Source organism: Hypanus sabinus, chromosome 18 (assembly GCF_030144855.1).
Source record: "Hypanus sabinus isolate sHypSab1 chromosome 18, sHypSab1.hap1, whole genome shotgun sequence".
NCBI classification, from domain to species: Eukaryota; Metazoa; Chordata; class Chondrichthyes; order Myliobatiformes; family Dasyatidae; genus Hypanus; species Hypanus sabinus.
In genome coordinates, this window is record NC_082723.1 from 65,340,571 (window position 1) to 65,352,844 (window position 12,274).

The 12,274-nt window shown below is 42.3% G+C and overlaps 1 protein-coding gene across 6 annotated transcripts in view; it reads left to right on the top strand.

The window, feature by feature from the left end:
- The window catches only part of LOC132407702 (membrane-associated phosphatidylinositol transfer protein 2), a 317,765-nt gene that overhangs the window by 261,905 nt on the left and 43,586 nt on the right, over positions 1 to 12,274 (top strand). For all 6 annotated transcript variants that reach the window (XM_059994571.1, XM_059994565.1, XM_059994568.1 and 3 more), the window contains 2 exons: positions 4,993 to 5,112; positions 9,257 to 9,459. In XM_059994571.1, coding sequence (XP_059850554.1) covers positions 4,993 to 5,112; positions 9,257 to 9,459 — 323 coding nt within the window. The remainder of the gene's footprint in view (positions 1 to 4,992; positions 5,113 to 9,256; positions 9,460 to 12,274) is intronic.

Here is a 12,274-nt window from a genome sequence, read left to right on the forward strand (position 1 = left end):
ATGCTGATTCACCACCACTTTTGATTCAGCCCACAACAGTGGTGTCATCAGCAAACTTAAATACGGCATTGGAGCAGTGCCTAGCCTTATAGCCAACGTGTAAAGTGAGTACAACAGGGGCCAAGCACACAACCCTTTGGTGCACCTGTGCTGATGGAGGCTGTGGAAGAGATATTGTTGCCAGTCCAAACTGACTGAGATCCTGAAGTGAGGAACCTATCTATACCCCTTATGATTTTATATGCCCCTATATGGTCATCTCACATTTTCTTTTGTTGCCATGAAAAAGGTCCCAACCTGCTCAGCCTCTCTCCATGGCCCAGTCCTTCAAGTTCCAGCAATCCAGCAACTATCTCATAAATCTCCTCTGTGCTGTATGACAACTTTCCTATTGCAGGGTAACCGAAACTCAAAAGGTTCAAAGGTTGAATTTAAAGTCAGAGAACTGAATACGATATACATCCTGAAATGCTTTTTCTTTGCAAACATCCACAAAAACAGAGAATGCCCCAAAGAATGAATGCCAGAGAACCCCAAAGTCCCCCCAGTTCCCCCTTCTCGCGCATACGTGGCAACAAGCAATGATCACCCCTCCCCTCAATGGCTAAACAAAAAGCACACCCGCTACCGAACACAAGCGTGTGCTAAACAATAGCAAAGACACCAACCAAAGTTACCCCAAAGGCTTCTCATTTCATCCGACATTTGACAAACCACAGGTTCTCTCTCTCCCTGGCAGGGGAGAGGGAGGTGTCCCCCATTTTCACAGCAAGCGGGAGACATAACAACAACCCGCTGGTTTACGATGTTAAAAGTCCATTTCATCGCTTTTTTTGAGCTCTGTGTCTGAAGATCACTAAGACCTCGGGTCTTCGGGCCCACAGTTAAAGATTTTCCAGCCTCCCTAACGACACATGAGTCTCCTGCCATGACGCCAACCCTCGACCCACCCGTCTCCAGAGCCCTGAGATCTTAGGCTTCCAAACACAATCGAAACTCTCAAGCCAAACCCTTGGGATGTCAAATAACAGCCAGTTGTGGAACCCCAAGAATGGGTCCCATTCCCACAAAGAACCAAAGCCTGTGTGTAACTCCAGGTCAGGATCTTCAAAGGTACCCTGAAAGGGAAAAATAAAGATATTAAAGGTGAATATAGAGCTGTTTCCAAAGATGCAAGCAAAGGAGTCGCCGTTAGGTGCCATTATCCCTCCTAAGCATTTTTCCAAATGCTGTCTCACCAATGTCTTTTACTTCTACACTCTGTGCCCTGACTGGTGAAGGCCTGTGTACCAAAAGACTTCTTTGCTGATTGTATTGTGTGCAGTTTTTGGTCACCAACCTACAGGAAAGATGTAAATAAGGTTGAAGCAGGACTGAGAAAGTTTACAAGGATATTGCCTGGACAGGAGGACCTGAGTTATTCGGGAAGATTGAATAGGTTAGGACTTTATTCCTTGGAACATAGAAGATTGAGAAGAGATTTGATAGAGGTATACAAATTTATGAAGGATTAGATGGGGAAAGTGCAAGCAGGCTTTTTCCACTGAGGTTAAGTGAGACTACAAACAGAGGTCATGGGTTAATAGTGAAAGGTGAAAAGTTCAAGGGAAACTTCTTCTGTCAGAGAGTTGTGATAACATGCTGCCAGCGCAAGCTCGATTGCAATGTTTAAGAGAAATTTGGATAGGTACATGGATGGTAGGTTTATAAAGGGCTATGGTACAGATGGGAGTAGGCAGTTCAAGTGGCTGGGCACAGACTAGATGGGCCAAAGGGCCTGTTCTGTACAGTGCTTTTCTGTGACTCTATGACACTTTGTCTAACTGTGATGCCACTTTCTGGGGACAGTGTATTTGTATCCCTCAATCCCTCTGGACAACAACATCACCTAGGACCCTACTGTTCACTGTGAGAGTCCTACCCTCAGTTACCTTCCCAAAAGACTTACCCCAGGAAGAATCTCAATCCCCAGAAATTAAAGCTCTCCCCCTTACACCCCCTCACCAGCCATCTATTCTTCTGCTGTACCTTCTGATCTGTTGAACTATTGCATCCTTATCATTTGCTCTCTTGGTCTTCCCTTGCCCTCCTTTGCCCTTGTTGGGCAACGGAGCCCCCCATAAGGTTGCCTTTCTGGTACTGGCACACCCTGAAGCTGTCAACCCATCAGCATCCAAAAATAGAAGTGTGTTTCTCAAAGAGATGACCCTGGGAACTCATGAAATACCTGAGCACTTCCTAGTACACACAGACTGTTAAAATTGTATTCAACAAAAGAAGCATAACGTCAGGATGTCCAGAAGAACTTTTTTACATTATAATTTACCAGTCAAGGATTCATCAATTATGTCTATTTCATTTGAATATTGAGTCATAGAGTCTTAGAAAAGTTCAGCACAGAAACAGGCCCTTCAGCCCATCTAGTCTATGCTGAACCATTTAAACTACCAACTCCCACTGACCTGAATGTGGGCCATAGCCCTCCATACCCCTACCAAAAATATACCTATCCAAACTTCACTTAAACGTTGAAATCGAGCTCACAGGTACCACTTGCACTGGCAGCTCATTCCACACTCTTATGACCCTTTGAGTGAAAAGGTTTCCCATCATGTTCCCCTTAAGCTTTTCACCTTTCACCCTTAACCTATGTCCTCTAGTTGTAGTTCCACTCAACCTCAGTGGAAACAGCCTGCTTACATTTACCCCTCATAATTTTGTATACCTCTATCAAATCTCCTCTCAATCTCCTACCTTCCAAGGAATAAAGTCCTATCCTATTCAATCTTTCCTTATAACTTCGGTCCTCCAGTCCCAGCAACATCCTTCTGAATTTTCTTTGTACTCTTTCAACCTTGTTTACATTTTTCCTGTAGGTGGATGGCCAAAACTGCATGCAATATTCTAAATTAGTCCTCACCAATGTCTCAAACATCTTCAACATAACATCCCATCTCCTGTATTCAGCTTATGTGCCAAAATCTTTCATTATGACCCTATCTATATACTTGTGTGGCCTCTTTCAATGAATTATGGACTGGTGTTCCCAGATCCCTTTGTTCTACCACACTCCTCAGTGCCATAGCATTCACTGTGTAAGACCTACCCTGGTTGGTCCTCCCGAAGTGTAACAGGTCACACTTGTCTGCATTAAATATAATCTGCCACATGGGGGAAATAAAATCCTTAGGGGAACAGCTGGCACCAAAAGCAGGGAGCGTCTAGTGCCTTGAAAAAGAATTCAGCCCCCACAATGATTTTCATTTTGTATTGTCTCATTTTCTAAATTTAAAATATATTGAAGTACTGTTTCTGAGCTAACGTACAAAACATTATGCGTCATGTCAAATCAAAAGAATAAATCCAAAACCTGTTAACAATTTACTAAAAATTGAAAACCAAAATTGTGAGACTGAAAAAGTATTCATTCTCTTTCAAATTACAACTTCCCTCAGATGCAATACTGTGCATTGCCTTTCCAACTCATCCAATTTGTTGTAGAAAATTGGATGATCACCTGAATAAATACCCCCTCTCTCTGTAAGGTCCAACCGTATGACAGATTTTCGACAAACAAAACCAAAATGAAGACAAAAGAGCATTCAAGACAAGTCAGGGAAATGATAATGGAGAAGGGTAAAAGACCATTTCAAAGACACTAAACATATCTCAGAGTTCAGTGCAGTCCACCTTGAAAATATGGAAAAAATATGAAACCACTGCCAAGGTCAGGCTGTCCCTCTAAACTAAATCACCAGAGAAGATTGGCACTTGTAAGAGAGGCTACTTTAATGCCACAGTCACTCTGAATGAGCAGCAGAAGTCAGTGACTGCAACTGGAGATGAAGTTCATGGCTGCACAATCTCTAAGGCCTTGCACAAAAGTGGTATTAATGGAAGAGTGGCAAGGAAGGAGCCTTGGTTTTAAAAAAAAACACATCCTTTCAAGTAAAGACATTGCAAAACATCACTTAGAAGATCCTGTTAAGATGTGGAAGAAGGTCTTGTGGTCAGCTGAGACTAAAGTGGAACTTTTAGGCCTCAACACTAAGTAGTCTATTTGGTGTAATTCTAATACTTCATACCAGTCGGGTTAACACCATCCCTACTATAAATTATGGTGGAGGTAGCATCATGCTATGGGAATGCTTTTCAGCAGCAAGGACTGGAAATCTTGTCAGAGCTAATGAGAAGATGAATGCTGTTACATACAGAGGGATCTTGGATAAAAGCCTGCTAGCCTCTGCCAGAAAACTTAAACTGGGGAGGAAGTTCATCTTTCAGCAGGACAATGACCCAAAGCAAGCATGGAAAGGCTTCAGTGAAGAAAATTGATGCCCTTGAGTGGCCCAGTCAAAGCCCTGACCTTAACCCAATTGAACATCTCTGGCAAGACCTCAAGATTGCTGTCCACCATCGCTCCCCATCTAACATGGCACAGCTTGAGTAATTTTGCAAGGAGGAATGTGCAAATTTTGCTCCATCACCTTGTGCAAAGCTAATAGAGACCTATCCAAAAAGACTACTGGCTGTAATAGCTGAGGTAGTTGGTTTAACTATGTACTGAGCAAAGGGGGACGAATACTTTTGAAGTGCTGACATTTCAATTTTTGAGTTTTTAGCTTTGCTATGACATATTCCCTGTTTTTTTTTTGGCTCTTTTGTGAAAAAAGGAGCATGTGATTCACAAATAAAAATTATCAGTTAAATTAATCAAAATCCCTGGTTGTTATGTGAATAGAGGTTTAGGGGCTGAATACTTTTTCAAGGCACTGTACATGCTTCAATACTGTCTCAGTCATAAAGAGAGAGGAATATTTTCAGTAATTCACAGGGGCAATCCTCAATCACTAGCACTCAAAAGCCAAACTTCATGGTACCCTCTGTGGGTTTTCCGATCCAGAAATAAATTTTGGGAGTGATTAGAAAAGCATTAAGGTTTCTTACTCATATCTGTTCATTGTAAATCTTCTGTTTTCTTTCCCACTGCAGGTGTGTTTGATTGGAGACTGCGTGGGTGGAATCCTGGGATTCGATGCCCTGTGCTTCAGCAACCAGACCGTGTCGGAGAGCCAGAACAGCAGCCGACGAGGCAGTGTCCTGAGCGTGCAGGTATCCTGAGAAGCAGGCTCGGCGTGCTGTACCCCCGTAACGCTGTGCACTTATTTCATCAGCTGAGCTTTTCCTCTGAAATCTTGAGAACTGAGATTCCGCACAGTTCTCTGTAAAATCTAGGGGCCTTGATCGAAGTGAGATTTTCACATTGGGAGTGAAATGGCAGGCATTGTGATCACTGGGCCCCTCACTCCTTCAGCAGCTTGATATACAGTCACGGCTGATCAATTCGTTCACACCATTTCCCTGCTACATACTATAATTATTTGTGGCTTTTCAGTAACTAGAATATTTTTATCTTAATCTTGTTACTAATAGTTATACAAGATAGATTTAAGAATATACAAAAGTTAGCCAGACTAATAAACTGTGAAATGGCTATTATTTGGGGGCTTCCTTTCTTGTTTAAGATCAGAATCGGAATCAATTTAATATGACTTGTATGTGTCGTGCAATCTGTTATTTTGCTGAAGCCGTACAATGCAATACATAATAATAAAAATTGTAAATTACAGTAAGAAGTATATATATTAAAAATGTGAAATAAGATCATAAGATATAGGTGCAGAATTAATCCATTTGGCCCATCGAGTCTGATCCGCCATTTCATCATGGCTGATCCATTTTTCCTCCTAGCCCCAATCTCTTCACCTTCTCTGCATATTTCTTCATGCCCTGACCAATCAAGAATCTGTCAACCTCTAAATATATAAACAAGCTTTGCCTCCACAGCTGCCTGTGACAAGAATTCCACAAATTCACCACACTCTGACCAAAGAAATTACTCCTCATCTTCATTCTAAGAGGATGCCCCTCTATTCTGAGGCTGTATCCACTGGTCTTAGACTCTCCCATGATTGGAAATATTCTCTTCACGTCCACTCTATCAAGGCCTTTCACCATTTGATAATGTTCAATGAGGCACCTCTCAATCTTCTGAATTCCAGTGAATACTGGACCAGAGCCATCAAACGCTCTTCATATGACAAGCCATTCAAACCTGAAATCATTTTCGTGAACCTCCTTTGAATTCCTTCCAGTTTCAGCATATCCTTTCTAAGATAAAGGGCTCACACCTCACAATACTCCAAGCGAGGCCTCACCAATGCTTTATGAAGTCTTAACATTACACCCTTGCTTTTATATTCTAGTCCTCCAGAAATGAACACTAACATTCCATTTGCCTTCCTCACAACAGACTCAACCTGCAAATTAACCTTTAAGGAATCCTGCAGAAGGACTTCCAAGTCTCTTTGTGCCTCAGTTTTTTTAATATATTTTCTCTCCATTTAGAAAATAGTCAACACTTTCATTTCTTTTACCAAAGTGCATGACCTTAGACTTCCTAACATTGTATTCCATCTGCCACTTCTTTGCCCATTTTCTCTTTGTCCTTCTGCAGCCTCTCTACTTCTGCAAAACTACCTGCTCCCACCTATCTTCGTATCATCTGCAAACTTTACAACAAAGCCATCAGTTCTATCATCCAAATCATTAACATATAACATGAAAAGAATTGGTCCAACACAAACCCTGTGGAACACTATAGTCACTGGCAACCAACCAGAAAAGGCTCCCCTTATTCCCACTCTTTGCCTCCTGCCAGTTAGCCACTGCTTTATCCATTCTAGAATCTTCCCCTAATATCATGGGCTCATAGTTTGTTAAGCGACTTCACATGTGGCACCCTGTCAGAGGCCTTCTGAAAATCCAAACATAAATCGATTCTCCTTTATCTATCCTGCTTGTTATTTCTTCAAAGAATTCCAACAGATTTGTCAGGCAAGGTTTTCCCTGAGGAAACCATGCTGATTATGGCCTATTTTATCCTGTGCCTCCAAGTACCTCGAAACCACATCCTTAACAATCAACTCCAACATCTCCCCCACCACTGAGGTCAGAGTAACTGGCCTATAGTTTCCTTTCTTCTGCCTCTCTCCCTTCTTGAAGAGTGGAGTGACATTTGCAATTTTTCAGTTTTCCGGAACCATTCCAGAACCTAGTGATTTTTGAAAGATCATTACTAATGCCTCCACAATCTCTTCAACCACCTCCTTCAGAACCCTGGGGTGTACACCATCTGATCCAGGTGCCTTATCTACCTTCAGACCTTTCATCTTCCCCAAGGACCTTCTCCCTAGTAATGGTAACTTCACACACTTGACCCCTGACACCTGGAACTTCCATTATACTGTTAGTATCTTCCACAGTGAAGACTGATGCAAAATACTTATTCAGTTCATCTGTCATTTCCTTGTCCCCATTACTACCTCTCCAGCATTGTTTTTCAGTGGTCTAATATTCACTTTTGCCTCTTTTTACACTTTATGTACCTGAAGAAACTATTGGTATCCTCTTTAATATTATTGGCTAGCTTACCATCTTTACCTTCTTACTGACTTTTTTGGTTGCCCTCTGTTGATACTTGAAAGCTTCCCAATCCTCTAACTTCCCATTAATTTTTGTTCTATTATATGCTATACTATAAATAGTGCATGAAGAGGGTGGAAAAGTGAGATAGTGTTCATGGGTTCATTGTCCATTCAGAAATCTGATGGCAGAGGCTGTTCCTGAATCACTGAGTGTGGGTCTTCAGGCTTCTGTACCTCCTCCTTGCTGATAGGGGAACCAATATCCTTGTGAGCAGGTTTGCCACAGCTGTACAGGAGGGTATAAGCTAATTTGGCAGGGGGGTGAGAACAGGAGTGATAGGGCTGAGGATGGGGCAGTTGGTATACAAGTTGATTCAGTGTGTAGTGAGACTCTGAGGCAGGACAGGTAGGTGATGGGGCAAAATTACAGTCAGTGGGATGAGTTAAAGTGTAACGGGGGGCCAAAATTGAAAAGAGTAATGAATACAGGACTGAAGAATACAGAATAAGGTGGATGATCTTGTAGAGTATTTAAAGATTGGCAAGTATGATGTCGTGAGTCTCTAAGTCATGGCTGAAAGAAGATCATTATTGGGAGCTTAACATCCAAGGATACACATTGTAACAAAAGAGCAGGCAGGTAGAGGTGGTGGTGTGGCTCTGTTGATTTAAAAAAAAATCAAATCCTTAGAAAAAGCTGACATAGGATTAGAAGACGTAGAATTCAATTGCAAGGGTAAAAAGACTCTGATAGTTATATATAGGCCTTTGAACAGTGGTCAGAGTGTGGGCTACAATTAGAATGGGAAATAGAAAAGGGAAGTAAAAAGGCAATGTTACGATAGTCATGAGGGATTTCAATATGCAGGTAGGTTGAAAAAATCAGGTTGATGCTGGATCCTAGAGAGGGAATTTGGAGAATGCCTACAAGGTGGCTTTTTAGAGCAGCTTGTAGTTGAGCCCACTAGGGGAAAGGCAATTCTGGATTGGGTGTTGTATAATGACCCAGATTTGCTTAGGGAGCTTAAGGTAAAAGAACTCTTAGGAGGCAGTGATCATAATATGATAGAATTCACCCTGCAGTTTGAGGGAGAAGATAATGTAAGATGTATCAGTATTACAGTAGAGTAGAGAGAATTACTGAGCCTTAAGAGAGGAGCTGGCTAAAGTTAAATGGAAGGGGATACTAGCAGGAATGACACTAGAACAGCAATGGCTGAAGTTTCTGTGAGCAAATTGGAAGGCATAGGTTAGATACATTGCTAAGAAGTAGTGGTATTCTAAAGGGAGGATGAGGCAACTGGCTGACAAGGAAAATCAAAGACAGCATAAAAGCAAAATATAATAAAGCAAAAATTAGTGGGAAGTTAGAGGATTGGGAAGCTTTTAAAAACCATCAGAAGACAGAACAAGGCCATAAAGAGAGAAAAGATGAAATATGAAGCTTAGGTAAGCCAAAGTGTTTTGCAGATATATAAAGAATGAAAGTGGAAATTGGACTACTGGAAAATGCACTGGAAAGGTAGCAGGAAGGCTGTAGAAGGACAGACAGATTAGGAGAATGGGAAAAGAAGTGGCAGGTGGAATATGGTGTAGGGAAGTGTCTGGTCATGCACTTTGGTAGAAGCAGTAAAGACGTAGATTATTTTCTAACAGAATTGATAGCTTTGAGGCCAGGTATACAGACAGCATTGAGGAAGCAGGCTGTCTACAGAAGGACTTAGATCTGCATAGTTATTGATCACCTGTGCTCTGTAATTGACCCACAGGACAACGATCTGTTATCTCCTGGAATTGTTGTGAATAACACTGCTGGCTCAAATCTGGAATCCAGTCGGCATCTCAGCAGAAGCAACATTGACATTCCTCGAAGCACCGCTGATAATCCAAACAAGCAGTTGCCGAGAAAGAGAAGCGATTCCTCTACGTACGAGCTCGACACCATTAAACATCATCAGGCTTTTCTGTCCAGGTGAGAAGCATCCAATTAAAATTCTGAACTAGCTCTGTCGGGCTGTGGTAGTGATGAGGTTTGACTTGCCTGGTGAGGCCACTCACCTAGCATCTGCATGGAATTAATGACCAAACTTGAAGCTTTCCAGTTAATGACCAAAGTTCCTGGAGGCAAATTAAAGGAAGATCTCTCCCCAGACCACAATAGCATTATTAAAATTAATGGTCAAAGGTTCGAAGGTTAATTTGTTATTAAAGTATGTATGCAGTATACAGCTCTGAGATTCATCTTCTCCAGATAGCTGTAAAACAAAGGAAGCCATGGAAGGCATTCAAAACAAAAACATCAACCCAGCCCCCACACAAAATAAGAATGGCAACAAGAACATCAACCCAAAACCTCCCACTCCACCCCCACAAAAAAACTAACAAAATCCCTCCCATCAGCAATTCAAAAGGAAGGCAGTTGGCACTGAACCCTCATTCCCCTTCGATATTCATCTCAATATTTCAATCTTCCTCAACACTTCAATCGGCGATTAATTAAAGACCAACCACCTACTGCAGCCACATCACTGAATGGTCAATATGTTCTGATTTCCCAAGTAGAATTTTTGCACAGCTTAGCTTTTGGTCACTGTAAAGGATTATAGCTGGGAAAGGATCATTTTAAATTACCTGTGTAAGATCAAACCTCACTAAATAATTTATTGACAGAACAAGTTCACTGGATTTATAAACCATCACTCCAGCAGATTGGGAATTGTGTTTTTTTAAAAAAAAACAAAGTTAGGAGGGGTATAGATAGGGTAAATGCAAGCAGGCTTTTTCCACTAAGTTTGGGTGGGACAACAACCAGAGGTCATTGATTAAGGGTGAAAGGTGAAAAACTTAAGAGGAACATGAGTGGAAACTCATGAACGAGCTGCCAGTGCAAGTGAGCTTGATTTCAACATTTAAGAGAAGTTGGATAGGTACGTGGATGGTAGGGGTATGGAGGGCTATGGTCCCAGTGCAGGTCGGTGGGACTAGGCAGTTTAAATGGTTCAGCATGAGACTAAGGGCCTGTTTCTGTGCTGTACTTTTCTACGACTGATTTCCACCTTAATGTTGGCAGTTTCAGAAACAGAGAAAAGTGGATATCACATACAAAATGCTGGAGGAACTCAGCAGGTCAGGTCAGTCTATGTAGAGGAATAAACAGTCAATATTTTGGGCTGAGTCAGGTTTTGGCCTGAAACATCGACTCTTTATTCCTCCGCACAGATACTGCCTGACCTGCTGAGTTCCTCTAGCATTTTGTGTGTGTTGCTCTGGATTTCAAACATCTCATTCCAGAAATTATAGTGTGTCTGAAAAGTGGCTATAACTGTTAAAGCAGCACACACACAATGCTGGGGGAGCTCAGTAGGTCAGGCAGCATCTATGGAAATCTGTGAAACTGTCAATGTTTCAGGCCTAGACCTTTCGTTAGGAATGGAAAGGAAGGGGGAAGACGCCAGAATAAAAAGGAGGGGGGCAGAAGAATAACTAGAAGGTGTGATGGGTGAAGCCAGGTGGGTTGGAAAGGTAAAGCTCTGGATAGGAAGCAGTCTGATAGGAGAGGAAAGTGGATCACAGGAGAAAGGGAAAGAGGAGGGGACCTGGGGGGAGGTGATAGGCAGGTGAGCAGAGGTAACAGGCCAGTCTTGAAGTAGGGTCTTGTCCCAAAGTGTCAACTGTTTATTGCTCTCCATAGATGCCTCCTGACCTGTTGAGTTCCTCCAGCGTTTTGTATATTTTTCTTTATTAACAAAGAGCTGGAGTGTGGTGACTCTTTACAGCTGCTCATTACAGAACGAACAACTCATTACTTTTATTGAATTCATCCTACTCTTGTAAATCTAAATTTTCCATCACCAGAGAAAGCAACCCAAATTTGTCCAACCTCCTCTTATATTCATGCCCTCTAATCCAGGCAGCATTCGGTAAATGTCTTCTGCACCCTCTCCAAAGCCTCGACATCCTTCCTATAATGGGACGACCTGAACTAAATTTCAGTACTCCAACTGCAGTCAAACCAGTTTTATAAAACTGCAACATAACTTCCTCACTCTTGAACTCAGTTCCTCAACTAACAAAGGCGAGCATTCTATATGGCATCATTACCCACTTTTATGGAGCTATGAACATAGATCCCAAGGTCCCTCTGCTCATCAACACTGTTAAGGATTTTGTCCTTTGTACTGTTTATTGATCTCCCAAAGTGCAGTCTTCACATTTGTAAACACAAAAGATCATGCAAGATGATGGAAATCCAGAGTAACGCACACAAATGATGGAAGAACTCAGCAGATCAGGTAGCCTCTGTGGAGAGGAATAAGGAATCAGCATTTCGGACTGGCATCTCGAAACATTGACTCTTTATTCCCCTCCATGTGTGCAGCCTAATCTGCTGAGTTCCTCCAGTATTTTTGGCACTGGTTGGGCTAAACTCTAGCTTTGGGTGGCAGGGTGGAGGTGCCTCTCTGTCATAGGAGGTGCAAGGCACTCTTGCCTCTGCAGGTCACCCTTGGGCCAGGTGTAACACCTGCTCACCCCCACCCACCCAGATCAGGGTTACGTGAAGCCATGGGAGAAGGTGGTGGATGGTCATATATGCAGCTGGTGTACATCACAAATCCTGGTTATGTGACCACTGATGCCAGGCAGACAATCTCTGAAGGATATTGATAATGGCTGGGGTCACCTGATTTGTAAAGACACTGCCCAGAAGGAGGCAATGTCAAGCCACTCCTGTAGAAAAATTTGCTAAGAACAAGCATGGTCAAGCATGATTACCCGCATGATACGAC